The sequence below is a fragment of the Apaloderma vittatum genome, unplaced genomic scaffold, assembly GCF_000703405.1.
Source record: "Apaloderma vittatum isolate BGI_N311 unplaced genomic scaffold, ASM70340v1 scaffold4320, whole genome shotgun sequence".
Taxonomy (NCBI): domain Eukaryota; kingdom Metazoa; phylum Chordata; class Aves; order Trogoniformes; family Trogonidae; genus Apaloderma; species Apaloderma vittatum.
The window spans coordinates 81265-93073 of NW_009694931.1; the positions used below are offsets into that span (position 1 = coordinate 81265).

Below are 11809 nucleotides of genomic sequence, written 5' to 3' on the forward strand. Positions count from 1 at the left end.
CCATCCCCCCCCCGCCTCCCCGTCCTGCTGACGCCGACCGCGTCGTGAACCGAGGGCAGAGTAAGAAAATCACTTCTGTGTTTCACCACCTTCTGCGCTAAGCCTAGCTTAAACAACCTTTTTTTCCTCTGGTTGACCCACTTGATAACCTGAAAAAAAAAATTAAAATAATAATATCCAAAACCAAAAAAAACCCCGACAACCACAACAACAACAATAAAAAAAAAAAAGTGGTGCTCCCATTTCCAGGACCAACGGAAGCTATTTTCTAATGGATAATAAGCTGAAAGGCCATGGCTGTCTGGAAGGTTAAACAACAAACATCTCATCCGAAAGGGCTTACGCAGCAGCTTTAGGTCCATCCGTCTCCGGAAGCGGCTTCGTCTCCTTGCCTGCAGTCTGCACACCCAGGCTCCGTAGTTTGTTTAGAAAATAGTTTGCACAAACCACAATTTTAGCAGTGTGAGCTTCTGCGTCGAAATTATCATTATGGTTTTATTAACTTTTTTTTTATTACCATTTTTTTTTTAAATTTTTTTTTTTAAATCAGGCTTGTTTCATTGAAGGCACTTGGTTTCCATGGCAATTTATAAAAGACGGTGGTTTGGTTTCTTCACTTCCTTAGAACAGATGACTCAGCTGGGGAGGGGAGAGGGGTGTCCGAGTGGCCGCAAGCAAACTCCGATAAGCCTGTGTAATATGTAAGCCCAGGGTGCACATCCTGGATAGTAATGCATGCAAAAAGGAGACAGCATACAGTTATCAAGCATAGCCATGAGAAATGAAAAAGAAATGTCTGAAGACAGCTCTGATTGAGGGTTACTCTCTAGGGGAGGTGACAGCCAAAGTAGAAAGGGCCTATAATTATTTAACTCTATGCTAAAAACCTTCTTGGAGGGAAAATGAATGCCAGCTCTTCACATACCCTGTTTACAGTGAGGTGTTTCTCTTTCTGTGGTTTTTTATTTCCTCTCTCTCTCTTTTTTTTTTCTTTTTTTTTTGGCAGGCCATTAGGTTTCCATGGTAACAAGCAAACTATTCATTTGAAACAAAACCAGCCATGACTTTGTGCTTTGACAAGGGTTTCTATAGCTCTTTTCCGAGAGTTCAACCAGATGATGCTGTATTCATCATTGACCACAAAAGCACCTGAAAGTCTCTTCCTTGCTTAGGCCAGATCTTGTTCTCACGCATGGTTCACAGCGAGTTACACTCCCGCGATGCCTTTTACGTCCGCAGTGCTTTTTAATTATTTTTATTTATTTACGCATTTAGTTAACTTTTTGAGTCAGTCAGTGGAGGAATCTTTGGTAGTTTGTTTTTAAATGTCCATTTTACAAAGACTCTTTCTTCATGCCAGTGCCAGGTGAATCTTTTGTTGCCTCTGCCAGGATAAGGTCACCTCTGATGACTTAAGACAGACATGAGGATGATAACTGGGAAAAGTCGTATATGTGCTAATGTCCCAACAGCACCTGATCGTAAATCTACAAAAACGGGGGGAAAAGGTAGAATTAGAGAGCTGCCCAGACTCTGTCAGCATTGCTACAAGCCTCAGAAGACAAAGGACTCAGCTGTCACAACCTGTCCCACACACCGACTCCATCAGGCAGGAGATGGCGGGATAAAAAAACCATCCGGCGCACGTAAGATCTGCATTGTAACGCACACATGGGGCTGGAGGGATGAAACAAGGTCCACAGGGAATCACAACGATGATATTCATTAAGTTCACGCTGTTTGGACCCCTTGAACCTTTTTTTTAATGCTGCTTTATCTGTCTGCCCACCTCCGCCCGATGCCCACCAGCCTTTCACGTGCATCGCTGCTGCACCAGCATCTTCCTATCTGAACATTTTGCCTCCAGAGCTTGCTTCCCAAGGAAAACATCTCCCTTTAAACCTCTCCAACCGAACAATATATTGTTCTCCTGGAGAAAATCCATTTCAGAAGGTGTCTGGGATTTATTAACAAGAAGCAGTTTGCTCTCCCCGACAAAAAACGACTTACTGTTGGCCGGTTGATCTGATTTCATACACTCTCCTTCCACAATTGATACATCATCGATGGCAATATCACCTTCGATGCCGGGGCCACGGATCCCTTCAAATATGAGCTGCCAGAAGAACAAACAAGAAGCAGAAGATCAGAGGCTAACAAATGGAAAAAGGTCATATGGGCTTCATGTAGTACTAAACTGCATCGACGGGCTTGGAATAATTTAGAAATGTGGTGCAGAAAAACGCAACTGAGTTTGCACGTACTGGTAAGGTGAATACAGAAGATGTGTGAGCCATGGAGGCTTTGACTCTTCAGAATGAGTTGAAAAACAGCAGAGCTGCTAGTAGTCCCCCTAGGTGCCTACCTGGTGTCTCCAGGTCAGCCTCACCACTAGGCTGGATGTAGCATAAGCACTCATTTAAGTATGACATTTCTGGAGCAAAGAGTGGGATTAAATAAGTTTTAGAAAGATTTGGGGTGTATTTTCCCAGAAAATCCTGCCACCTGAAGTGAGTGGCAAAAGCACAGCTTGAAGAATGGCATCTGTGACATGCTGCAGCACTGAGCAACTACTTACCATAGACTGCATGAAACCACACAGAAAAGAGCCAGAAAATGAGGTTTCTGGCTTCTGAAGATGGCTCAACCAGTCCATCCCATCTCCAACACTGGGCTCCCCCATCTGCACCCCAACAGCACGTCTCTGTTGTCAGGAGGAGGAGGACAGAATCTGGCCCCCTGCCACTTTCTCCTGGCCCACGAAAGCTTAGGAGAAACCTTTGAGGAGGTGGTTTAGTGTCCCTTCACCCACAATGCAAAGCTAAATTTATCACAAGGGTTGGGAAAGGACCACCTTCGCTTCCAGTTCCCTGAGGCTGAGGTCCCACAGTGATCTCCTGTGATCACCTCGATGGATTTTAACCTCCCATTATCTCCTGAGTTTGCAGCAGGAAGAGTCTCGCTCTTCTGCCCCTTGTAGTGGCTCATCATCACGTCTAGAAACATTGATCCCTTCTAGGAATGGTTTTACATTTCCCAGATGTAAACGCGATTTCCCAGATGTGATGTGTTTTATTACAGAGAGGGTCAAGGTAGAGATTTTATTCCTTTTCAAGGCTTTAACCCCTGTTAAATGGATGCCTGTGACTTCGAGGTCCTAGCAATCCCTTTCCATCCAATATTCCTAGTCTGAAACCCCAACTGCTACAGCTGGGAAAGGAAACGGTGCCTGTATGGATGTGGGTGGCTTGCTGCAAGGTCAGTGACATTACTTGCTGTGATGTTTATATCTAGCTATGGATTACTTTTGTACCAAAGAAACGTTACCCGCTCTGCCTCAAACCTGACGTGATGCTCTTCCTGCTGTACCGTTGCTTAATTAGCTGTGCAGAGGAGTGGACTCGTTTTGTGGTGCGAGAAATTTATTCACCGCAAAACTTCAAAGTCTTTCTAAAGAGAGGAAGGCATTATGCAAGGAAAACATTTCCCAAGCAGCACCATTCGCACAGTTATCTCTCCTTTCCCTTCCCTCCCCACTCCTTTGAAATAGTTTTGGTTAACTTAGATGACAAGTTTTTTAACTTTAATCTGCAACAATATATGCAGGAAATCCAATGAATTTTATAAGGGCGTGTTGTGGCACTAATGGAGACATTAACTCTTGCGTAGAGTCAATTTGGAGAAAAACTAATAACTCCATCCAGAGCAAAACATTTAAATTACACTTCACAATGATCTAACTGCATCAGGGAGATGTCTGGGGCACTTGGATGAGCTCTCTCTGTTGTCAAAACACAGACCTGAGTCTCCTCTTTCGGCAGCTTCCGCCTTTTCTTTGCTTATTAATACAGTTCAACCAGAGCTGCTCATTTGAAATGAACACCGCTCATTACAACTGAGGAGTAAACGCTCAAGGCAGCGGGAGATGACCCTGTAAATCACAGGGGTCCAGCAGTGAGTGCAGCCGCATGAGGATCACCCCAGGACAGGATCACAACGGGGCATGATGCCACCAGACGTTGCATGGCACACGCAATTCTTTGCCTTTTCATAGAGGGTCCATCCCTTCACCCTGGCCACAGACACCTCTTCTCCTTTGCTAAACTGAGCATCAAAGACATTGAGGTGCCGGAGCATGTCCAAAGAAGGACAACAAAACTATTGAAGGGTCTGGAGAACAAGTCTGATGAGGACAGGCTGAAGGATCTGCAGCCTAGAGAAGAGGAGGCTGAGGGGAGACCTTGCTCTTTACAACTACCTGACAGGAGGTTGTAGCAAGGTGGGCTTGGTCTCTTCTACCAAGTAATAGGACAAAAGAAAGTGGACTCGCATTGCACGAGGGGACGTTTAGATTTGCTATCAGGAAAAAATTTCTTCACCAGAAGCACTGCTAAGCCCTGGCACAGGGTGCCCAGGGAAGCAGGAGTCCCCATCCCCAGAGGGATTTAAAAGCTGTGGAGATGTGGTGCTACATGGGTTACTGGTGGACCTGGCAATGATGGGTTAATGATGGGAATTTATGATCTTAAAAGTATTTTCTAACCTACATGGTTCTACGGGTCTGTGGCTCTATCCCTAGCAGGCTCCTGGCCCTATGGCGGTAAGCCGGCAACCTAGGTTATGTATTTATTTACCACCTGCCTGTTGCGTCCTAAGCCAGGTGGCAAGGTCTCTTTTGGGAGCCCTGAATCAAAGTGAGAGGTGTGCATTTGGAGCAGGAGACTCCTTCAGTATTTTACTGAAGTACGACGCTGTAGGTTAATTACTATAACAAGGTTGGTATTAATGCAACAGGGAACTGTAATTGGGAAAAGAGTAAGTTTTTCCATAATTTACCCTGTTATCTGAAAACAGTGTCTCAGGTAATTATCCCTCTGACAATTTTTCAACTCTACCCGTGATGATGGGAAGCACTCAGCTCGAGAGAAAAGTGTCTGCTCCTCCTCCCCTAAAGTACAGCTTGCCCTCCTGCTCCTTGGCAGCAGGCACAGAACCAGTCAACAGAGTTTAAAATCAAATCTTTCCTGATAACAAAAAACATTGTTTCCAGACAAAAGGACTCTAGACAAATGCAACAACTGGGATTTAATTAAAACCTGCATCTGGAAATGGAGTTTCTTGGGCCTTGGAGACGGGTTGGTTGGCCACACACTCCGAACAAATGAGTGCTGATGAGTGTTGGCAAAGCTCAAAGCTCAACCCAGCCTGCAGCCAAGAGCTCCTGGTAGGAGGTGCCTGATGGTGAGAATCTCCATCAGGACCCCACAAAACCTGTTATCTGTGTGTCAGTGACTTTACCCAGCTGTTGTTAGAAATACTGCATTTAGCTGAAGAATCAAGGGGCTTAGGCAAAAGCCAATCTGCACTCTTCACAGGGCAAGAAAGCTTGGAGCAGCTGGTCCAGGTTGGGCTAGGATGAAGGTTGGAGTCGATCTTGAAGGTCTCTTCCAACCAAAACTGTTCTATGATTCTATGACTCTTGAGGTTCCTTCCAACCTGCCATTCTACAAACCTACGAAACGGAAATCAGCCCCTTTATTGCCTCCAGAGTTATAACGAGCATCTCCAGTAGATTCAGATTGTGCTGAGGTGGGTGTTGGTCTCTTCTCCCAAGCTGGTAGTAATAGGATGAGGGGAAATGGTCTCAAGTTGCACCAGGAGAGGTTTAGATTGGACACTAGTAAAAATTTCTTTACTGAAAGAAAGGTGAGACATTGGAACAGGCTGCCCAGAGCAGTGATGGAGTCACCATCCCTGAAGGTGTTCAGAAAACATGTGGATGTGGTACTTTGGGATATGGCTTAGTGGTCATGGTAGTATTGGGTTGATAGTTGGACTTGACGATCTCAGAGTGATAAGGGGAAACAGCATCCCATGAGAAACAACCTCCCAGGGTCGTTAGGATGTAATCAATCAGAGGCCAACAGGATGAAGCTGTTCAGAACCCATTGTAAAAGAACATAAAACAGAAACAAACCAACAAGCACACTAGTGATTAACACAGAGACAACCTGACAAGGACATTAGAGGTAAGGAAATCTGACAAGGACTATCTGGTGATGAAGACCCTTGTGAAATCCGATGACAAGTTCTTGCAAATGTACTGGGGGTGACTAGTTTTGAGACAAAGGTGAAGAGTTCATCACGAGGAAGACATATGGCCTTCATCCCTAAAGATCCCCGCCCAAGACCACCAGGAGGCACCGTGCAAGCATCAAGAGGAGGAGCTGCAGACCCCCGGAACTGAGTGCCTTTTCGGGGAAGCCCATGAACATGTACAGGCATCTAATGAATATGTAACTTTTACTGCATATAACCAAGGTAACTGCATCATTCAGGCATGCATGTTTTTCAGAGGAAAATATTCCCCTGTGCACCCAGTGCTGAATAAACATGCCTACTTTATAACCTTCTAGGTTGTAGAGTCCTTATTCTGCATGTCAGAGGTCTGTCCCAACTTAATGATTCTACAGCTCGTCAACAGAATTTCAGATAGATTTTACCTCCCTGGCCATAGAGAGGAGCCTCGTGAACATCCCCAGCTGGACAGCGTGGTGACAAGGGTGTAAGCCCCTGACCCATGCTGTAAGTGGCTCAAAATCTCACTAGTGGGGCAGGGTCATTTAATTAAGGTCAGATCAGACCCTCTTTTAGCAAAAATGCCTTTGACACAAGAAGGTGTCGAGGAGAGGCAGTGCTCCTCCTCAAATCTGAACTAAAACTGACACCTTCCTAGATGCCAGAGTGCAATGTATCACTTCCATGTACTCTCTTTTTTTAGCGAGCATTCTTTAAAAATACTTAATAAGTGGATATCTTACTGAGATAGCTTTTCTGCAATATTTTTTCTGATCCAAAGCACTGTAGTCCTCTCTGTTCTTCATGACAGAAGCTTTGTTATATATCACGGGGACTGAGAAGGTATAAAACAAATCTAGGCTGCACTTCTACCCATACAGATTAACCCATAAAAAGTTTTAAATTTTGTGTCAGTGTACTGTTTTACTGCAAAGATTCACTTCAATTCGCCCTCTGTAAATTTAACTGTGAGGTTTATACTCTTTCCTACTTAGGCTCCTAAATGAAAAATAAAGTTTGCTTGATGCAAGAGCTGCTAAAAAAGTAATTTAAGGTTCTAACCACTCTGACATTTATTTGTTATATTTGTGCAGAGCTTCACGGCTTCACATTCATTTTATGCAGAAGCCTTTAAACGCCGCAATGTAAGAAGTGAAAAATAGCCAAGCAGAGGAGTTCTCATTTTGGGCACCAGCCGGTGGGACCAGTGACTATGGTTTTAAAGCAAAGCGAGTGAGGTGCACTGGTAGCAGAAGTGACCCCTGAACCTTCTCTTCTGCCCAGAGCCAATGTTCTCCTCCTTCCCCTACTAAGACCACCCCAAGCCTCAGGAATCCCTCTCAGACACAAATGCCATCACTGCGGTTTCAGCTTCCCCAGCCATCTCTTCTCTCACTTTTCCAGTCCATTTATTATGTTCACACACCAAATCATCTTTCTCTCCTTCACTGTTCAGACTCCTTGGATTCATCCTGGCTTCACCAACGTGAAACTCATCCGCTCAAATCCACTCCCTTGTGCTTGGCCCCATAGATTCATAGAACTGTCAGGATTGGAAGGGACCTCAGAGATCATCCAGTTCCATCCCCCTGCCATGGGCAGGGACATCCCCCACTAGATCAGGCTGCCCAGAGCCCCATTCAGCCTGGCCTTAAACACTCCCAGGGATGGGGCTGCCACCCCCTCTCTGGGCAACCTGTGCCGGGGTCTCACCACCCTTATGGGGAAGAACTTCTTCCTCATGTCCAACCTGAACTGACCCATCTCCAACTTCAATCTATCCCATGCTCTGAGTGTACTTCAATACTCGGATCCCTCTTCTCTGCACTCTTCCTTCCCAATTCTTCCCCTTTGTTCCACTCAACCATCATCTAATCCTATATTTCACACACCCCTCTCCTTCAATTTTCCTCTCATTTTCCCCCACACAATGCTTCTGCGATCAGGTATGACAAATAATTTCTCTTCTGTCACTGCCTCTCATGCACGGAAATTAAAACAAAGGGTCAGGATTGGTAATTACCCGTAAAGTGAATCTCAATCCGCATGTTTAAGATAATAGGTTTGACTCTCACTGAATGCCTTCTTTTCCCAGAAGCCCTTATCTCCCCCAGGAGATGTTGAGGTTACAGACAAGACCCTGGAGAACACTGCCCCACCAGCTTGGGACTCCCATTTCCCGTGATGATACTCTTAGCCCCAAACACACAAGGGCTTGCTTATGGCAACTCACTTTTTGGATCTGTGCCAGTTACAAAGAGCTCCCAGCGTGAATGAGAACTACCCACGACGGTCTATCGGCATCTCATTGTCAAACCAAAACCGAAATGTCTGAAATCCTATCAGAACTTGCCCAGGCCTAGTGAATGAGATGTCCAGCTCCACCATCCCTGGAGCTCCTTGCAGACAGCACTGCTGCTTTGGTACCATTCTGCAGAGACTCATAGATCATTCCCTTTTCTGCAGAAAATGCATATATTTCAAGAGACCACTAACGAAGGCGCTGTACTACAGACTCTAATTTTTTTTTTTTTCCACAGGAAGCACTTTTGTATTCCAGCTGCTACTCCGAAATAAAACAAACCCTTTTATATTGGCTACCAGCTTCTATTGAAAACTGAAAGGCATTTTGTCTTGAAGCAAATAGCTGCTGTTCTGCCATTACAGTGTGCATTATTAAGCTCTATGGTGCTCACCTGTTTAAAGCAAGGGAAGCAATTATCTGTCCATAAAGCAGCTTTCAGAGCTGAAATGAAGCTGTGAAACCCTATGTCAGAAGGAAAGGGTCAGTGTACACAGCCCTCCTCCCCAGCTCCAAAACCCAAATACTCCTGTTCCCGATGCAAAACCATTACCTGAAATGAAGTTGGGGGGTTTATATTAACACGGGCTTGGTTCCAATGCTGTCCTTTATTTCCACTTGAAGACCACAACGGGTTCTCTATCGCGGTCTGACCTTTCAACCGCAGGTAAACGTTCAAGCTTCCTAGAAGAGAGGAGGAGAACTGGAATTGGTTGGGCTCTCTTGACAGAGTAGAGCTGCTGTGCTGGGAACAGCAGTGGTTCCCTGCTCACCCCTGCTTCCCATTTTCTATCTGCTAAGGTCTGAGTGGATATGGAAAGTTTCTTGTTGTCGACTCAAAAACTTCTAATTCTGGGAACACCACCAGCTGGGGACGGGAATTCACAGCAGGGCAGTCACACCCATTGCTCCCTGCAGCTCAGGGAGGACATGAGGCTTCGCAAGGTGAGATGGGCCAAAAGGAATTTTCTGTGCTTTACCATAAGTGAGGCATTTATAACCTCCTTATCTGAGGATAAATAAGCATTTTGGTTGCTTTATGCTCAGCTCTTGCTTATAAAGACCGTCCAACTTCTTGTTTACTCCACGCATTGCTTAACTAATGGAATGCTCCAGAGCCTTGCAAATCTACCTGAGAGGTAGACATGATGCCCTTACTCCTGGCTAAGGAGTATTTTGGAAGGACAACATAATCCTCTGAGTTAAAATAACTGCAGTAAAGTCCCTGACTGTGGAGAAAAACCCCACAAACCCAGGTCTTTCCCCACTGCTGACCATTAAGTTACTGGTCCCAGTACAGACTTCGTTTGCAACAGTCAACACATTGTCTGCATTCAGCAGCCCTTCATTCTCGTTAACCTCCCTGTCTCAGGCCTTGAACAGAAACCAGACTGTCCTGGCACATCAAGGGACAGCAAATGCATCGACTTCATTTCTCAGGGTTCAGCATTTCACATAGTTTGGAGATTTTGTTCCTTCTTGCTCACTGCTGTTCTCTGCAGGTGTGTGGGGCATTTGCTATGTAAATCATTGCATTTGCCTTCATTCGAGAAAGTTCAGGCAGTCAAGTTCACACAAGACTACTGTCTTTTGAGGGTGCTAGGCATGGCAGCTGGGAAGCTCATACAAATTATATTTGCAATGAAACCTCTCAGATCTGAGGCAGCTGCACAGTGACTCAACTCCTGCTAATAAAAAGTTCTTATTTGTCGCAATAGCAAGACTCGGTGCCTTGGAAAACATAAGGCTAGACGTGTAATGGAACAGCAAATATTTTCATCACGGCTCTTTCACCAGGGCGCCCAGAATGAGGCCATACATCTTCTTTGAAGGAGGTGGGGGAAGCGCTGCTCGCTGGAGCGGCCAGGTGGCACCGAGTCTCCCACCGCAGCATCTCAGTTCTCAAGCGCAGGGGAGGGTGCAGAAGCAGCACAAAGAAAACGTGGCTTCCAGCGAGGAAATTCTGCCTCTGCCTACACATGTGCTACTGGGCAAAACAGAGCGACCTCAAACAGAAAGGGCTTGCAAGGAGAGAAACGTTCTGGAGGGTTCCCAGGAGCAGCCTAGCCTGGGGATATGTCACAGCGAGCGGGTGCCCAGCCTCAGCTCTCTCCCAAACAGCAACAGCAGCTCTTGAGAAAGGTTTCTGTTCTTCAGCTACAAGGGCTCTCCCTTCCTTCCTTTCTGCTTTTCTCCAAGATCTTTTTTCCAACAGATGTGCTGGGTCTGCGGTCTGAAAAAAGGCGAGGTCTTAGACAAAGGCTAACTTAAGTTATACAATGGAGTTATACGTAATGTTATTTTTCTAAAAGAGAAAAAGTGATGGCTGTAGCTTACAAATTGCTGGGTAATTGTTGCACCTGTTTGTGCAGGCTCATACAGCCCATGGCACAGGGCTGTTTGGAATAACCGAGTAATTTAGGTATGAAAAGCATGTAATTCCCTCACTGCTGAGGTTACAGAGATTTGAGATTGTTCATGGCATACTCAGCTTCTCCATGTCACATAATTTCGTCAAATTAATAGTAGAAAGATAGCAGTCTTTTTTAAAGTACAAACCAGCCATCACTGTCACAGATACCAAGCTGGGGCTCTGAGCAACCTGATCTAGTAAAAGATGTCCCTTGTTGGACTAGATGACCTTTAAAGGTCCCTTCCAACCCAACTCAATCTATGATTCTATGGTTCCATATGCTCAGTCGTAGCCCAGCACATTGGTCAGTATGGAGGTACCTGCTAGAATTGCACATACACGTGCCCGAAAAGCCACTGAAAACTTAACTAATGACAGCTCCAAGAGATGCTAACCCTAGAAATTCTGCCAGTAAAGTTTTGGAAAAGTTACACAGCCTCCACAAAGCTGACACTGGAGGAAAGGACGGGTTGGCTGTAGGATTTGCATAGAGGTGCGTCCAGCAAGAATTCGCCTAAAGATTTCAAACTATTCCAACCTCTAGATAAAAGGGTAAAGAAGCGACGCATGAGCAGGAGACAAAAACAGCAGGCAGGAGTAAGAACTGCAAATTAAGGCACCAAGTTTAGTTTCTGAGGGAAGCGTCGGCAGCTGCGTCGCTGGGTGGCACCGGGAACGCTCGTCACCGACAGCTCTCACCAGGGGCTCAGGCAGCACGTCCTGCTCTGCTCTGTGATGATTCTCTAATGACAAGAAAAATTACTGTTCAATTAGAAATGCCCCACTTTGGGAGTGTAGATGGAAGAACTGGAACTCTAGATTGTTTCAAAAGACAGCGACAGCTATAATGGAACTGCAACCTCTTCTTGGCTCAACGTAGAGGCACAATACGGACAGTGACTCTTCTTTTTCCTCTTCCCCAACAACGGCTTATTGTTTGCTGTAAATCAAGTAATGGGAACTTCCACTTCTGTTCCGCTTTAGGGATAATCTACCTTCTCCTTTCGAAAGGTGTG

The 11809-nt window shown here is 45.5% G+C and overlaps 1 protein-coding gene across 1 annotated transcript; it reads right to left on the reverse strand.

The window, feature by feature from the left end:
* Positions 1 to 918: 918 nt before the first annotated feature.
* Positions 919 to 9064, reverse strand: LOC104273809 (MAM domain-containing glycosylphosphatidylinositol anchor protein 2-like; the record flags this gene model as incomplete). Its single annotated transcript, XM_009869253.1, has 3 exons — positions 919 to 1487; positions 2011 to 2116; positions 8934 to 9064. Coding segments are annotated over 3 exons (326 nt in total), but the record flags the coding sequence as incomplete, so codon positions are not given.
* Between the last annotated feature and the right edge of the window lie 2745 nt (positions 9065 to 11809).